We start from the raw sequence: 18,285 nt of genomic DNA, 5'->3' as shown, positions 1-18,285 counted from the left end.
AACAGCGAGGATTGTTGGTTTAGTTATAAACAATTCCCTCACCCATTTCCCCTCAGTGAAACAACCCAGAACACACACAGGGCCCTGCACTGGGGGGTCAGGGCAGGGCACTGATGGTTTTACAGAAAATTCTGAGGATCTGCCCTTTAAAGTTGGAATAATTTGTGCAAGTTTAATCTTCTGCCTTCCCTCAGCTTCCTGTGACGTTTCCTGTACAGACACCACAGTCTTTGTGCAAAAATCCACATAAATTCCTACAACAAGGTTCAGTTCTACAGTCACAACTGCTTGGAAAAACCTGTTAGGGCATCCCAGAACAGGGGAAAGGCTGGAATTTGTATTTTCAGACTGTGGAATCGGGGTTAAAGTGGAAAATCACAAGGTCAGGACAATTAACCCCCTCACACCCCAAGAGACAGAGAGGAGAATCCTCTGGACACACAGCTTGCCCCTAAAACTCTGCCTTCAAATGCACATTTTCCACTTCACTGGTACAAACAGTAGCATTAACCTGACTTTGATTCTTCGGAGGAGTAAGTTTAAGTGGAAAAGATATTCAATATAATGGAAAAAATATTAATATATAATGAAAATATAATGGAAAAATAAATCTATTTTGAGACTATCAAAGCTGTGAACAGATTTTTTTTGTGGATGCTTGTCACTGCTTCCCTAGGTACCCCTCACTGGGCTATTTCTTGTTATCCCATGAACACTCTCAAAGAGAAAACTTTTTAATATCTCTTTTCAAGAAGGACCCTGCAACTGGCCATACAGAAGAGGATTAAAAGGAAGGTAGCTCACATTAACAAGCCTGGATAAACATCCCACAAAGATCAGGAGGATGCTGGGAAAAGCATTTATTCTCAAATAGCAAAGTTGGTCAGTTTAAACATTGTAAGGTCATCAGCAAATTAAATAAAATGAATTTAACACAACCACTGTGACTATCTCTGAGTTCCTGCATGAGCAAATAAAATATATTCCTCTTTCAGCCCAACTCATCCTCAGTGGTATCTCCTACTCAATATAAATACACAGAAAAATGACAACTGGGATTTTTAAAAGCCTGGCTTTACACAAAGGCACATCTGTTCTTGCTTAAATCTGTTGATACAAATAGGCTTTACCTGAAGGCAAACCCAATTTTCTGAATTTATCCGAACACCGGGTATTTCATCACCACTGGCTGTACTCACAACTCCTTGTGTTCAAAAAAAAAAGTGTGCAAATTAAAAATACAGCCTCGTTCATCTAATGTACTCTTTGTAATTAGGTGTACTCATCAGAACACACATTATGATACTCCAGAGGTTTCCTTTAAATTGACTGTTAAAAATAAGAGTTCTCAGGAGAGATCAAAAATACAGAAAAAATTATTAAGGCAAGAACAGTGACGGACTAAGCCTGGTAATTCCAACTGCAGAAAGCAAACCTCCATGAAACCAGAGAGGAATTCATGAACAAGGGGATTGTTTATCACTTCCCAGAGCTTCTGTTCCAAGTGTCCAGGAGCTCCTTGGCTACAGCTTTATCTGATAAATACTGACTAAAAATCAGGGAGGCATGTAATGTAATATTATTTGTGATGAACTAATTAAAGACAATACATGAAAGCACACAAAAGACACCATTGGTGGTGTTGGTTATCCTCCCTGGTTGGACTATTTGGTGCTGCATGGAAAGGCTGAGACTAATTCCTCAAGTTTTGAATCTTACTTTGGACACAGCCACTTGGAAGTATATACAAATTATTGATTGGTTTAGACTCAAAACCTTTGTTTTCTTCGTAAATGAGAATTTGATTACAAAGCAAGATTTCTAATCAAAAATTAGCTGACTGCTCAACACAGCAGCCCAGAGCCTGGCCTGCCAGGACATTCCCACAGGACATGGGGAGTTCACATGGAAGCCAGTTCTGCACAGACTGCACCAGTCTGGGCATCAAAAGTGAAACTTCCTCAGAGCAAAACTGTACTGCAGCCATTTCAGGAAATAACACTGATCTTACAGCCTTCAAAACTCCATCTGTATAAAGCATTTACTCATCTCTCTTGCTGTGTCCCCACCGAGTGATGAACCTGGGCTCACACACCGGTGAGGGACAAGGCCACAGCAGATTGGGGGAGCAGGAGCCCAAGGTTGTGTCTTGAGATATCAGATGAGCAGCCAGACGTGAGGCAGAGGCCAGGAGCTGAGGTCCTGGGGTTTGCTGCAGCCCCAGCCCAGCACAGGACCACAAGTCACCATTCCTGCCACCACACTCGGGAGGGTGTTGCAGCACAGCTTCCAGCTGCCAACAGGTAACGAAGCCACTGGTTCATCTAACCAGGAATTCAATCTCACCCAGCAAACAACCATCCTGGAGGACACAAATACAGAGCTAGTGACCTTATCAAATACCTTCAAAAACCCTCCTGCAGCTTCAGTGCCAGACATCCAGCTGGCTCCAACTGAAAATGCAGGGAAGCAGGATTGCCTTTCCTGGCACTAAAGAACCATTCCACTGCAGCCTTAAGTTTTCTGAATGTGGAAACACAAGGACATCTCTGCCCCTCCAGGATCCTTAGGGAATACCTATCCTTTACTGGAAGTGTAACTCCTTTTAGTGTGTGTATCCTGGGCTGCATCCAAAGCTACAAGAGAGCTGTGGCTGCCCCATCCCTGGAAGTGTCCAAGGCCAGGTTGGACGGGGCTTGGAGCAACCTGGGCTAGTGGAAGGTGTCCCTGCCCATGGCAGGGGTGGAACTGGATGGGCTGCACAGGAATGTCACGGGCAGGAGGATGCTTCCACCTCTGCAAATGCACCCACCACTTCCCCTGCAGGGAATTTTCCCCCAGGAGCCTGGTACTCAGTTAACAAGGAAGAGCCACTACTGCAAAACCCATTCTGCAAATACGCCCAAGGAGATATTTTCAACTGGTGATGGTTTTCCATTGTTACAGACCAAAAATTTATAAACCCCCTTCCTGCTTGCTTCATGTGTGCATAAATGGACGGAATTCCAACCTGCAGGAAGGAACCAAGGCAGGTAATTAGGCATGACCAGCACACAAGTGGCTGACGACAAATGTGGTGTGATAAACGTATGTACTGATGTGCTCGAAGTCTAGCAGAGGTTTCTAAACACCTTTTGTGTGGTGAAGACCAGAAATAAAAGCTTTTTTCTAACACACTGGTCTTGCACCACAGAGAATTTGTGCCCCATCCCTGGAAGTGTTCAGTGCTGGGCTGGATGGGGTTTGGAGCAGCCTGGGCTAGTGGAAGGTGTCCCTGCCCATGGCAGGGGGTGGAATGGGATGAGCTTTAAGGTCCCTTCCAACCCAAACCAGTCTGTGATTCTTTCTATGGGTTTTTGACCACAGGTAAAATTCTTCTTTGCTTTTCGGGAATTCTAAGCCTGATGAATGCAGAAGTGACACTGCCACTGTTCCCTTCAGCCTGAATCCAGACAGCATTACAGCCCCTGCTCCCTGCAAACAGGTTTGCCAACTCCAGCTGTCCAGGCAGGCCATAAAGCTCTCCTTTTGAAGAGTTTGTTGTTCAGGGAGTTCACTAACACACACTGGGATGATATTTGGCCAATACAGGGAATGGACAATTAGGCCTCATTATATAGGAACAGGAAGTCTCGTGAGGGACATTAAAAACAATCCAGAGCTTCTGAAGGAATCTGACCCTTCCCAAAACCCTGTTTTCCCCCTCAAGAGATTAAAGGTACTGATAATTGAGAATTTTGCTGCTTCCAGGCTGTGCTGCTTGTTTTCATGCTCATCTCAGCAGTCCTCAAAGGGAATCCATGGAGACATCTCCCTGCTCAGCAATGCAGGGTCTCAGTCACGGTGCCCAAAGCCCCGGCTATCCCAACAGGTAAAAACCACGTCACAGGGAGATCTGAGAGAAATCACGGGAAAACATCATTCTCCTGTGAACCAAAAGAACCAGAAAGCCTGCCCAGACAGATCAGAAGTCGTCTGCACATGTGGTTCTGCTGAGGCAGGAAAAGGAACTTTAAAGTTTCGTGGCAGGCACCAAGTTACACTGCTCTGGTCCCTCCCCACACACCCCACCAGGTCTCTTCTGGGTCAAGAGCTGATACCACTGATTCACCCTCAGCTCACAAACTCCAGCATGTGCTTCCTGTGACCTTCCTACACCCTCAAAATCCTCACCTTCAATTTACTCAGTGTAAGGATTGATGACACGCTGCAGTGGTAAAGTTTGGATTAGTCCTCAGCATTACCAGGTGTCACTTCATGGGTCCTTAACCAGGTTTGGGGTGTCTCCTCCAGAGTATGGGAAGATGACAATGAAGACCCCTCTTCTAGAAGAGCAGAAGTGAAGCCTGTGAGTGGAATTCCTAACACAAACAGATAGAAATGGCCTTGGGCAGCATGGGCAGAGGGAGATTTGCTGGTTGTCTTTTAAAGGAAAAAAGAGGAGGGGTCACCAAGAGAACAAAACACCCAGTCAGGCAAAAATCTTTTCAGCTTCTCCTTCTTATCCACATTCTTCTGCAACAACATTAGAAATGGAATTTCCTTACCTTATATAAAAAAACTTCAGGAAGGGTTATGATTTTCTTAGAGGAAAAAAAAACCCAACAAAAAGGAGTGCATTTTTCAGGAGCATCTTTCAGACCTCAAGGACACATAAAGACATCATGGAAAGCTGCAGCAAAGGTGGCAGCAAGAAGTGCCCCCCAAAGACAAAGGGTAAACTTTTCCTACAGCAAGCACTGCCATACAACTTGGGTTTCCATCCCCAGGAAAGCTCAACCAGTGGAGTGGCTGTTGTTTTCATGGAATCCTGGGATCACAGAGTGGTTTGGGTTGGAAGGGAACTTAAAGCCCATCTCGCTCCAACCCACACCTTCCACTAGACCAGGTTCTGTTTGCAGCAACAGAAATATTGGGCGGATCACTTTGGGCAGGAAAAAAGGCATTTTAAAGAGCTAAAAATACCTAAAATCATTGTCCTTCTGTTTAAGTCAGCACATTTTCCTCTTCTGGAATTAAAATTTTGACATGGCTATCCTCTGTGTCTCATGAATAGCAATAATGAACAACCAAAACCTCACCAGATATTCAGAAGACAGTGTTCCTGATTTAGCTTAATTAAGTGGAACTTCTTGCAGGCTCACACAGGTTTTGACAAATGCTGTGGCATAAAAAAGATGGTTCAGATGAGATTTTCTTCCTTGCCAAACTAGAATGGCTTTTTGAAACAGTCTAGAACTGAGCTATAAGAATTCAGATCTTCCAACTACCACTGCATTGACACGACTGGTCCCCAAACCAGCAGGAGAAATGTTCCACCCATCAGTTTACAGCTGATGCCATGTCTTCAAGCTAAATACTCCTGGGAAGTTCACACAAAACCATTTCTTATATAAAATACACCCATGTAGCACACGACCATGGTTATGGACAAAGCAATCTATAGCACAGTATTAATCCAATTTTATATTAGAGCTGCAAGGGTTAATTTTGGCTTCCCCCTTTCCAACAAGCCCTACTCCTCACATTGATAGGTTAGGTTTGGGTTAGAAGCAGGATAGTTCAAAAATTCTGAAGTAAACCAGGTGATTCTCCAGAGTTCTGGCAATTTCAAGATATAAATTTCCACTAGAAATCCTGCTCGTGGCTGTTTCATAACCAGAGCCTGGGAAATGAGAGAAATTAGTTTATCAGCCTCCCCCGGGCAGTGTCTGGTACCCAGCAGCAACATTTGGCAGACGGAAAAACGTTCCCAACATTCCAAATAAAATAATTCTTTCGCAGCTCAGCTCCCAGGAGCTGGGAACAGCACAGCCACCTCCCACATCACATCTCCCTCTCCCCTGAGTGGGCGTCAAACCGCAGCGGGAGGGGAGGGCAGGGAGGAAGGGCTCTCTTGAATCAAAAAGCTGGGAATAAAGAGATCCAGGTTAAATGTCCTCAGTGCCAGCTCTCTGTGCTGTAACTAACCCTGTCTCAGCTCTGCAGCTGGATCTAAGTGCCTCTGGCTCTCCAAAGAGTTTAATTCCAGCATTTCACGGCTGGAGTCAGTAACGAGAGTCCCGGTGACTTGCATCAGTTTTGGAACAAGCTGTGGCATCCATAAAATTAACACTGGGAGCAGTGCCCTGTTCTTCCTTCAAAATTCATCCTCCAGAGACTGGGAAACACTTTATCTGGCTGTTAAAAGCTTTAATCTACAAAACTCAGAAATTACTTTATTTACATGAGTGGATACAGAGAATAAGCACTTTGTTCAAGGTCACAGGTGGAAAAAGGGCCAAGAGGAGCATTAGAAACCAAACCCTCTGCATTGCTCGTCCTCAGCACAAGCTACACACCCTAAAAAAAAAAGATTATTTTCATTTTTCTTCAGTTTTACGGGGCTTAGAGCTAATTAAGTAAAATGCAAACAACCTCGAGGTCAGAAATCTTTCTGCCTGCCACCAGCACAAAGGCAGTTCTCTTCTGGAATTTTTTTTGCTTCATTATCTTCCTTATTGTCCCATAATTCAGCAAGTCTAAGCAGAGCAGCTTCCTGACAGGCTCCTGCTAATGTGGCCACAGGACCTCTGGCAGATGCAGGGTGGGAAGCACTTGGAGTCAGGCCAGGGTTAGAAATAGCCAGGAATTTTTCCTTTTGGATGGCCAATGTAGGATAACTCAGGAGCACCCTGAAAAGGCTCATTACTGGGTTTTTTTGGAGCTAAGGAATTATTGGGATCACCTCATCACCCCTCCTTCCCCCAGAGATTAATCTGGCCATTTCCCCCACTTTGCCATTTTTTTAGGATATAGAGGAGCACTGGCTTTTTCAACATCTTTGTCCATGTCCAGGATGGCAGCACTCAGCTGTGGAGGTCCCAAAACCCAAAGTGAATCCATAGGGAAGCAGTGCTGCATTTGGCCCAAGTACTGACATTAATTCTCTTGCTGCTTTCCTTGATTTGGGGCTTGGCAGCCTTAATCACAGACTATTTTCAACTTCATTTTCTTCATTCATTTAGTACAGTGTAGGAAGACAGAGAAAGAAATCCAAACAAAATTTGCCATCCCCACCTCAACTCCAAATTAACCCCCACCTTCCCCATCCCCCAAAAAAAGCAGAAAACGTATTACAGAAAACCAGAACTCAACATGCCTGGTTACTCTTCCAAAGCTAGATGGAAATATTCTGAAAATTAAGGTTACACAGCAATGCAATGCAGAGAAAGTGCCCCTGGCAGGAAAGGAAACAATGAAGACAAAGACATATTTCTCTGTACATGGAATTTGCTTTTCATGTAGGGATCTCATAGTGTGGTACCAAAACTCATCCATCAGCTCCACTACACCCTACCAATCCTACCTGCAACTTCTGTGCTCCAAGACCTGGACCAGCAAGACTGGAAACTGAAAATTGCCTTCCAAATGTAAGGTTTAAATGCATTTTAAAATAACAATTCTGTGTTTCCTGCATTGCACTGCCACAGGACACCAATAACCTACACTGTGCTCATTCACAGCTGGGCTGGAAACACACAGCTCCCATGGAATTCAGTAATTATATTGTGATTTTCATCTGATGAGAAGACTATAACTTTGATTTGTTTTTTGTTTTCCCAAAAAATTTAACATCATAGTCTGAATTCAGAAAAAAACCTGTAGGATTTGTTTCTTCCTCTGTCCTTAATTAAATGTCCTTTTTTTACACTATAAATTAACTTTGGAAGCAGTTTACATATACAGAAGAACTATCTATTCAGTCAGGGAATAATGCATTTGCAAAGGCATCAGAAAGGCAGAGAACCACATTTCCAAGAAAACAAAAACAGACTTAAACTCTTCCCCAAAAATATGCACATACATTTACAGCACTGTCTATCTCCAATACATCTAAAAGAACCATTCCCTTAAACTCTTCTCCAGCTGAAATCTGTTTTCATTCAGAAAGTAATTTATTTTAAAAAAGTGTTTCATGACTTGAAGCAATGAAATTTATTTAATGTATAAACCCTTTCTACACAGTTCCTACCCAAATTATGTGCAAAAAGACTCCAACAGAGAAGGTAAAGGTTGTTGCACAAATTATAGTCAACATTTCTAAAGGAAATAATGAGTTTTACTTCACTTTTCCCCAATGATCCTTCCCCAAAAGCTGTTCAGACTACAAAAACAGACCTAGACAACCCATTAGTGCCAAATGCTGGCATTTCCTTCATAGTTCCTGGAAAATGAAGCCATCTTCACTTAGGATAGAAACAACATACATCATCAGCCTGTGCAAGCCTAGGTAGGAAGAGCCTTCATTTAAATATCTGGAAATGAATGGATTGGAAAAAGAAAGAAAAAAGAGGTTTGGGGAACACAAAACTCCCATGTTTTCAAATTCATTTAAATGCTATCACAGCTGTTGATGCATTTTAGTCCATGCAACAGGTACCAGGAGATAAAATGCAATGAAAAAATAAACCACAGTGTTCTAAACCCCTTTAACAGCACAAACCCTCTGCCAGTGCCATTTACTGTGAGCATTAATTAGCCATGCAGTGCCAAAAGAAAATAACCAGTGGGAATCAATAATCTGCACATTAAAAAAAGAATAAAAGTAACCTTAGATTAATGGCAATTAATTTGATATTGCCAACAGAGCTCTAATTCCCTACACAAAGCCAGAATTAACTGCAGTTCTCCTACTGCCCACCTGGAAGCAAGTGGGAAGGGCAGGCAGAAGATGCCATCCCTGAGATCTTCTGAGCACCTCAGCAACCCTATGAAGGATCCAGGGAAGATGTGGCAGATGTGGGAGGGCAATTCCTTACTGCCCTCAGCACTGGCTCTGTGACAAGAAGCCCAGGCCCAACAGTGGTGGAAGAAAACAGCAATGGGCTCTAAGCCTCTCCTGTGAAGAGCAAATTTCACCCTTCAAGAGAAAAGCAGAGTTGGGGGCTTATCATTAAAGAAGGAAAACTGGAAAAATTCCATTGAAAAACTGGTTAGTGCAACATCAGGGCTTTTACTTGAAAACTGTTGACTTTTTTCCAGGCTCAAGTCCCAAATTTGTCACATGCTTATATACCAAACTTGACAATTTAACACACCAGCCCAAAGTGGGTCCTTCAGGTTTAACAAATCACTGAAGAAGGTTGGAACCAGCCACAAATCACAAGAAACAGAGCATGAAAGCCTCTTCTGCTGCTCTCTGGGGGTTCTCACCATGCTGTGTCACCTTTTGCCTTCAGGAGATCCACTCAGAGCTAATGACACAGAAGCAAAGGTCATCTTTCCCAGGACAGGACTTCTTAAGGACTAGTCCTGTCTGTCAAACCTTTGTGCAGAATACCTGCCCAGGATTAGTTGTTCCTGTCCTGTGTACTCAGCCACTGTGCCACAAGAAACACGTGCTCACTGCTCTGTCTAAGAAACACCATCCTTTTAGAAATGGCACCTCTGAAGATTTATTAATGCACCCAGTGAAAAGTGGCTGCACTCCAGGACTTCCTCATCTCCTGATTTTTCATCCCACCCTTTCAGCACGCTGCTCTCGTGCCTGTCCCTTTGCCAGGGCCCAGTTCTAAAGGCAGCTTCCTAAAAGCTGTGATTTAAAGTGACTAAACAATGCCCAATTGCAAACCAATGTTGGGAGTATTTTTTTTAAAATGATGCCTTATACTGACCTATATTTGAGTTTTGAGTGGAGTTATAGGGACACTGTACCCAGAACAAAAAAGTTCAATGCTCCATAGCAAATATTAACACATCATGTAGCATTTGTGTGAAAATTAAAGAATTAAGTAAAGAATACAAGATGAGAAGTAATTGATTAACAGTTTTGTGATAACTGTGTACATTGAATTAAACTGCCTTATCCCTTCTGTCTGTTGAAATATTTATGTCCTTCACACAGTGGCATTATCATGTACAGATCCAGCAGAAAAGGCAGTGTTCCATGGATAGTCTTCCCAGTGTTATCCCCCACCCTTTGAAACACTTGTACTCCGTTAGACAAGGATCTGGGAGCATTAATAGTGGAGGCTCACAGTTTACAGCTCTGAAGGGTGCACTTCCTGCAGCTCAGATACTGCAGATCTGACCATTCCCAACAACGGGCAGGGTTTCTCTTTTTTAAATGTCCATTTTCAGAAAATGAATAACCCCCAGCACTGCAGATAAGTGCACTGAAGAAAATAACTGCAAGATTTATTGGCAGTGGTTCAGGACACTTCCCTGACTTCATGCACCAGCTTGTGATCTCCCAGCTAAGCTGAAGAACATCTACCCTACAGACCTTCAGCTACTGACCCGGGAATAATAAGTCTTACCCTTGGAAAACTAAGGGCATTAATCATTTATCTTTATGAATATATCCCTCTCCACCACCACAATGTGCACATGAAGTTAGTATTTCCAAACAGTTCAACAGAGAGTATTTCAGTTTCTTGCTAAAGAGAAAATGCCAAACCCTTCTCTCAGGCTTTCTGCAATCCAGGCACGAATATGATGGGAAGGAAATGCAAACTGTCAGACCCATTCCTTCAAACTCACCCAATATTCATGGCAGATGCAGCCATTAAAGATCACTGATATTTTTTTAACCTTTTCCTTTGCAGCAGTCAGTGAACACAAGTTTTTCCACACTCTCCAGTGTGTACTTACCCTTAGCTCCATTTCTTTGCCAAGTAAGTCATACAGAACTGCTCCTTTGGAGGTGATTTCAGAAGCAAGCTGTCTAGCTGCCTTCAGGTCAGCAACCTGGGAACACAACAACAGCAGTGGATAGCAAGAGAATTCCCAGTATCACAAAGAAAATCCACAACATTTACCAAGGTCAAAAAAAGCAAGAGAATTCCCAGTATCACAAAGAAAATCCACAACATTTACCAAGGTCAAAAAACTTCCACAGTATTGAAGAAGTTGTGCAGTGGAATCTGAGTGAACCAGTCTCTTGGCTTTAAAATAGTCCAGATAAGGCACCATTCAGATACAGGTTTTGGGGTGAAACATCAGCCACTTTAGGCCAACAAAAAAACCCCAACAACTCTCCTTACAGCTGTGACTCAGGCAATTGTTGGCTCATGTGCTGCCCAGGACAAAGGAAACATCACCTTTTTCATATGCAAAAGTAAAAAGTTTATATACCAAAAGGTCTGTGATCAGCATGTAGCATAAGTAATGAATATTGATCATCTACAAGTGGTTTATTTTTCCAGAGAGACACATCAGACTTACACAGAGGAAGAATCAGCTGAGGGTCTGACATCTTCTCAAGAATCACAGGATCATGGAATCATGGAACAGTTTGTGTGGAAGGGACCTTAAAGTTCATCTCCTTCCACCCCCTGCCATGGGCAGGGACACCTTCCACTAGCCCAGGTTGCTCCAAGCCCTGTCCAACCTGGCCTTGGACACTTCCAGGGATCCAGGGGCAGCCACAGCTTCTCTGGGCAACCTGTGCCAGGGCCTCGCCACCCTCTGAGCAAAGAATTCCTTCCTAACAGGCAAGCATGACATAGTACAGCTCCAAAAAAATCAAAACCTAAATACATTAGAATATAAAAGAGGTGCCAAAGCTAACAGAAAACAGTAACAAGAATTCCTCTTATTTAGCAAAGTGTTGGGTTGTTGTTTTTAATATCTAGAGAGGCTGTTTCTTAAATATCTAGAAATGGCATTTATTTTGAGGGCTTGAACAGCATTGATGTCTGCTAGGGTAACATGAAGATTTCCCTTTCCTTCAATGCAAATGGGCTGAAAACCAACTTGCAGCCAGTATTTTGCAAGCTCCTCTTGCTGCAACAAGGTTAGTAGGGAGAAAATACTCTTTATTCCGGCCTACTCCAACATTTCTATGATTTCAACAGCAGTGGAAACCAAACAGGATAAATTCTGTGCCAGTGTTGCATTGTATTATGTTTCTGGTTGAGAATTCAAATCATAAAATCCCAAAACCTCAACTACTGAAACTGAGCTCAAACCACACCCACTACCTTTCAGAACATGCCCCGCTGAAGTTTCAGCCAGAAAATGGGTTTGTTTTTCCCTGCCCAGAACAGGAGTAAGTACAGGTTTTCCTCACCTTTGAGCCCAGATCCAACTTGAACTTGGCCGAGTCGTCCTCCCTGAGGTCTGCCCGCTGCCCCCCCTGGGTGTGCGTGGCCCCGTAGAGCACAGAGGTGACCTTCAGCAGCTCCTTCACCGCGTAACCGTCGGCCTGGTACAGCTTCTTGGTGTTGAGCTTGATGTGAGCTTTGGTGGCCTTTGGGGAGGAGAGAGTGAATTCATCACCCACAGGAACAACATCCTGGTTTACCTCTTCCCTCCAAAGCTCTCTGCGGGGTCACCCCCCCCGGACACGCCGAGACAAACCCTCCAGTCTGGACACACCAGTTTGCCTCCTCACGAGCCTGAGATTTCCAGAAGAAATTTTTCAGAAACCTGTGCCCTTCCTGCACATCAGAACACCTGCAGGAAAAACTCAAACCATCCATTATTTCTTCCCTGCACTAAGAGAAGAGAAAAACCTGTGCACCACTTAAACTCAAATTGAGTTTAAGTGGAAAGTAAGTGCTGCCCAGGTCTTGTGATGATGCTGTAGAGAGGTAAATCTCACCCTTGATGAGTTGCAAGAATAAGATCAATTATCCCAATTTAACTGTCTTCTCTTCCAGCAGCACCTTCAAAATATTGTATTGCTTCTCTCAAATTTTTCCCTGCTATGATATGGGTAATTTTATTCCCTTGTCTTCCATCTCTGAAAAGCACAGACAGACCAGTATGGAAAAAAAACATTAAAAGTTACAATCTTATTTTTTTTATATTTCAAAATAATAAAGGGGAAAAAAGAGCATCTGTCACAGAAAGGACACAAATGTTGCTCTTGAAATTCCTGACTAATTTATATTATAAATGGTCACAAGGAGCCAACACAAATTTCAGAGAGTCTTCCTGGTGGCATAATTAAAAAAGGAAGCAAACGAAAAGTTGATCACCAGTTACGAATACAAAAATTAAGCTTAAAAAATGACACATTAAGCATAAAAATGACTTACCATCTTCTTTTTGGCATGTTTTTAAGATTAAAATTCTGGTAAAATGTTTATCCTATGGAATATCCCACTCAGTGGCAGAATGAATCTATCCATGAGTCACCCATGGGATTATACAGCTTTGGTATTACAGTGTTTCTGGAAGTAATTCACACTCCCCTTGGGCTCTGACAGACCAGAACCTTCAACCTGGGGGTGAGAAACTCAAATATTACAATATTTGGCACAAGTTTTGCCCATGAGCTTCACCTTACAAGGTTCTGCACTGAGCTTCACTGAATAATGGGCTGCAGGAAAGAATTCCTGTGAAAATAAAGAGAGAAAGGGCCACATCTCAAACCATGGATTTAGCTCCAGCTTTTCAAAGGACCTGAGGGAATAACTGGAGCTGTGCCAGAGATAAAAACAGTTGGTGGTTGGGCACTGGACAGGCTCCCCAGGGGAAGGGTCACGGCCCCAAGGCTGCCAGGGCTCAAGGTTCCAACTCAATCTTCTGTGATTCTAAGATTCCTGAACCAAACTTCCAGAACAGGTTGCTGATGTTGTACACCCTCAGGTAGGGGAATATAAGACTCACAGGACAAAGATACCTAACTGAAATTTTTGATCAGAATGACCTCAAATGAGCCAACATGCAAAGTGGAAAGCCAGGTGTGTTCAACTGCCTTCCCTTTCAGCAGGAGAAATCTAAAAAACTCATGGTAGAAACAACAGGTATTAAATTTTAAGAGAAATGTGCCATTAAATTGACATACTCTATTAAACATCCCCCATGCAAACATAACTGATGCCCTAAATCATGAAGGACGTTGCTAAAGGCAGAAATTCTGATTTCAGCTCCACTCGAAATTCAGCTCTCCCAAGACAGAAAAATCAATGTCTAGTAAGAGGAAAAAAAATGTTTTCTTCACTCAAACACTACTTAAAAAATAAAAAGAGAAAAAAAAAAAGAGAAAAACAATAAATGGCCAAGTATGTATATTTTTCAGACTGGCACAGTGGCACTGCTTAGTCAAGAAGGTAACTTCATATTTGGAAAGCTCGAAACACTCACCTTTTTTATAACAATTCTAGTTTTAAAGAATAATGAAAATTCACCTCTACTTGTTCTGATGATCAGATTATTAAAATGCAATAGGAAATATACACATACAGCAAGAATGGCATCAACAGCCAGAATTTCTCTCACCTTTACAAGCTGTTTTATTATTATCAGAGAGCCAAATTCTGACTGTGATGCCTGACTCTTCCAAAAAAATCTGGTACCCTGGTTTGCTAAGTGTGTTTTCGTGAATGTATCTCCATGAGATAAACTCATCAGTGGCTTTTTGTTGCACTCTACTTCAAATTTGGATCCCAGGGGGCTTGAGCAGGAGCCAAGTACTGAGCCCCACTAACTAACGCTGGGGAAATGGTTAAAAACCCACCTAAGACAACCCTGCAGACACTTCAGGAACTTTTGGCTCTGGAAAGGAGACACTGGGTAAGTTCCCACCGTGAACACAGAGCAATACCTAATTTGTGTGGAAAATTAACACCTCTTTGGGTCTTGTTCAGCAAAGGAGAGCAAAGCCCCAGTTGTATTCCACGATGATGAATCTACCCTGGTATTCTCTTCTCAGACAAATCTGTCTCCGTCAAATCTCACATCTGCCTCCAGATGCACAAAGCTATTAACTCCTGGGGAAGATAACTCTGAATTCCATGGGCAGTGAATTATGAAAGAAATGATTAAAAGCTTTTCTCAGCCTGAAAATGCTGAAAATCTACAATAACCCCCACATTAACTTGTAAAATTAACTGAGACTAAGTGCAGTATGATTAAAGAAATTTCCATTAGTTCCATTTTCTGAACCATAATATGTAATTCTCCAAAACCCTTGGGATTTCTTGCATTAAATCAGCTATTAAAAGGCAAATGTATACTTGACATTATTTCTGAGTCCATACTTGTCCCTTGTTAAATGTCCTTGACTTGAATTTTCCTATAATTCCAAACAAAACAGATCTGATGGTGCTCCAGGCCTCAAAAGTGCATTCTGATATATACAGGAAAGTACCATGCTCTGAATACAACAAAATTAAGAATTAAGAGAATTTATGGTGCACGCTCTTCACAAATGAGAAGGAAAATATGGTTACAATGTAATCTTACTGTATTTTAAAAAAATCTAAGTATTACAATGAATCTCTGGTATTAGCATAAAGACTTCCATTGCTTCACCTGCAACCCCAGTAAGTTCATTTTACATAATTAAGAATGTTATCTAAGTGTGTGATAACAGCAAAGGCTCACGCTGCACCAAAATAACATGAATTATATGAAGAACAATGTTATTTTACTCCCTGAGACTACAAAATTTGATGGCCCAATTCAAGTATAATTCATGCATAAAAGGTTTTGAGCTGAGAAAAACATGTGCTTTGATCCCTGAGAAGGCTCATAGGACATATACCAATACATGATTCTATATCACAGTGAAGGTACCAGAGGTTATGACTATTCAAGCACAAAAAAGAATCAGGCACCCAAAGTTAGCAATAAATATGATGGGATCTCTTCTAAAACACTTTAAATGGCTTCAAACCATTTCCTATCTTCTGCTACCTTTTTATAAATAGCAAGAGATGAGGATATTTTTCTAGCTTTGCAGGGAAAGTGTAAGGGGTTGGTTAAGAGAGAAAGCACTAAAGCTGACATGGAGCCAGGATTTCAGATATTCATATTTTTAGGATTTCAGGCTGTTCCTGAGCAGACTTACCATGAACTGAGCCACGGCCTTAATGAAGAAAACCCGGTCTTGTTCTGTCTCCACATCAGCAGGAATATCAGTCTGAGGTTCATACCTACAGAAAGAAGGGGGTGTAGATTCTGACAAGAAATACACGTGCAATGTTAATGAGACTGGTCCATCTGTGAGGCAAAAATCAAACAAAACAAGCATGGACAAGACTGGCAAACAAAAGTTTAGTTCCTGCTGCAGAACGGGGACCCAGGGATGCACACGGTGGGCGTGTGTACAAACTGCAAAATCTGTGAAACCTGACACACCACCCAAGTTCACACTCAGACATCATTTCAAACACGTTACTTTTGCAAACAAAACCTGCAAAAAAGCAAACTGAAAGACTGTAAAATGCCTTAAAAAGACCACGAGTGAAATGCAGAAACTTCTAGAAGTCACCAGCCTAAAGGAACAAGGGAGGAATAAAAGCAAGTTCAGAATTTGGACCCTCAGGGTAACATCAGCATTTTAAAGACTATTTAGGTAACTTAATGCGAGTAATTTTGAATGGTTCTAAATATTTCCCTATTTTGTTACAACAGTATTCAGCAAATTTCAAACAGCTTGCTAATTAAACTTAATGGATACTAATGAGTAGGACGAACCCAGGCCAAAAAATAGCAATCATGCAAAGGGTTGTGTCACTGTTGTGTTTTCAATTGCAATATTCTACCTTATGAGGAGCTTTAAAAAAAATAGCGGGGCAGAGAAAATAATGTATAATTTGATTAACATGTCAAGATTCAGAAATATTTAGCTGAAGGCTGTCAATGGGTTAAGTGGGTGTAAAACTGCAAGTGGACAGTAGCAGATTAGGATGGAATAATTTTATTTCTTTTAAACATGTTGTGGATGTGGGACAATACCAGTCTCGACCAACAGTTGTAGCAAAAAGGCAAGAACTGGGTGTATCTTGGGAAGTTCTCACTACAGATTACCCTGTTTGGGTACATGGGCAGGATGGTGATGGAGTCTGAAGAATACAGGAGAGAGACAGATACTTCTGAATCAGTGCTCCCACTTTCTGGGTGAAACCAGCACTGAGTCATCGGATTTTCTACTCCAGGCTCTACAATTAAACTAAAAACCTGCTAACTACCACATTTCTACCTGCTATTTAGAAGAGTAGAGCTAAAAGAATGACTAAATGTCATCATATTTCACACCAAACCATCAGCTCCAAGGCCACCCTCCACATCCCAGCATCAGCCCCAGCATCTGTCGGCCTCATCACCAACCTTTTCACCAGCCACAGGAGCACTTCTGACACAAGCATGAAGTTTGGGGTGTGGAAATTCTCCATGGATATGAGTCGGGGATACCCCAGCGCCCTCATCATCTCAGTAAAATCTGAAAAACAAGCAAGGGATTCTTTCTGAATATCAGACTGGGGCTTTGCCAGGAGCTCCATCTCCCGCAGCGTGCTGCTCGGTTACCGTGAGATCTGCCCTGTGAAAAGCACTGCTCAAAAAATAAACCTGAATAATCAAATAATACAATTTCAACAGAAAACAAGGCTGAGTGAAAAGGTGAGTTTTTAACGAGATTCACCGGGCTGAAACGATGCTGAGCTGCTTGTCTTTACAAACACACTTTAAGAGACGGGCTAGGGGGCCCCCCCACTGCAGGGCTGTGCTTCCCCCCCCAGCGGGGACCCTCCCAGAGAAGGCTCAGCCCCCCCCCCCGGGGCACCGCGACCCTCCCGCCCGCCGGCAGCTCCGTGTGCGGCCCGGAGGAGCCGCGGGGCCCGCTGGGGCCGTGGCGGGTGCCCGGCCCGGCCCATCCCGGCCCCTCGGAGGTCTCACTGCGGAGGTCGCGGAACGACATGGCCGGGCCGGGACTCGCGGCCAACGCGGCTCCGGGGCAACGCGGCTACGGCGGCGCGACGGGGCCAAACCCCGCGGGGAGCGAAAGCGCGGCGGGTCGGTCCCGGAATCACGGAGTGCCGGAATCGTTCCGGTGGAAAAGACCTCTCTGCCTTCTGACATCACCGATTCCGACCGACGGCCCGTCACCAGCGTGTCAGGCAGACCGTGGCACCAAGTGCCGTGTCCAGTCTTTCCTTCAACGCCTCCGGAGACGCTGCTTCCACCACCTCCCTGGGCAGCACATTCCGGTATCTAATCACCCTTTCTGGGAAGGAATTCCTCCTAATGGCCAAACTACACCTCCCCTGGCACAACTGGAGGCTGTTTTCTCTCATCCTGTCCCTTGTTCCCCGGGAGCAGAGCCCGACCCCCCCAGCTCCCCCCTCCTGTCAGGGGGTTGCAGAGCCAGAAGGTCCCCCCTGAGCCTCCTTTGCTCCAGGCTGAGCCCCCCCAGCTCCCTCAGCTGCTCCTACTGCTCCAGACCCTTCCCAGCTCCGTTCCCTTCCCTGCACACTCTCCAACCCTCCAATATCTCGGTCCTGTTGGAGTCAGAGGAGAAGGATCTCTCCAAGTGCAGGAGCCCGGCGTTTGTGCGGCAAAAATCAA

The 18,285-nt window shown here is 43.5% G+C and overlaps 1 protein-coding gene across 6 annotated transcripts in view; it reads right to left on the bottom strand.

Annotated features, from left to right (window-relative positions):
• Positions 1-17,913, bottom strand: part of CLUAP1 (clusterin associated protein 1) — a 59,570-nt gene extending 41,657 nt beyond the window's left edge. For 2 of the 6 annotated variants that reach the window (XM_064672587.1, XM_064672591.1), the window contains exons 1-5: positions 17,617-17,723; positions 17,050-17,161; positions 15,788-15,872; positions 12,056-12,235; positions 10,636-10,731 (exon numbers count right to left, since the gene is read on the bottom strand). In XM_064672587.1, the coding sequence (XP_064528657.1) occupies positions 10,636-10,731; positions 12,056-12,235; positions 15,788-15,872; positions 17,050-17,161; positions 17,617-17,638 (495 nt within the window). In that variant the 5' untranslated portion in view covers positions 17,639-17,723. The other 4 variants (XM_064672590.1, XM_064672592.1, XM_064672586.1 and 1 more) reach the window with 4 other exon arrangements.
• Between the last annotated feature and the right edge of the window lie 372 nt (positions 17,914-18,285).

Source organism: Pseudopipra pipra, chromosome 16 (genome assembly GCF_036250125.1).
Source record: "Pseudopipra pipra isolate bDixPip1 chromosome 16, bDixPip1.hap1, whole genome shotgun sequence".
Classification (NCBI taxonomy): Eukaryota; Metazoa; Chordata; class Aves; order Passeriformes; family Pipridae; genus Pseudopipra; species Pseudopipra pipra.
Note: the sequence above shows the minus strand (reverse complement) of the source record. Positions and strands in the feature narration are given on the sequence as shown.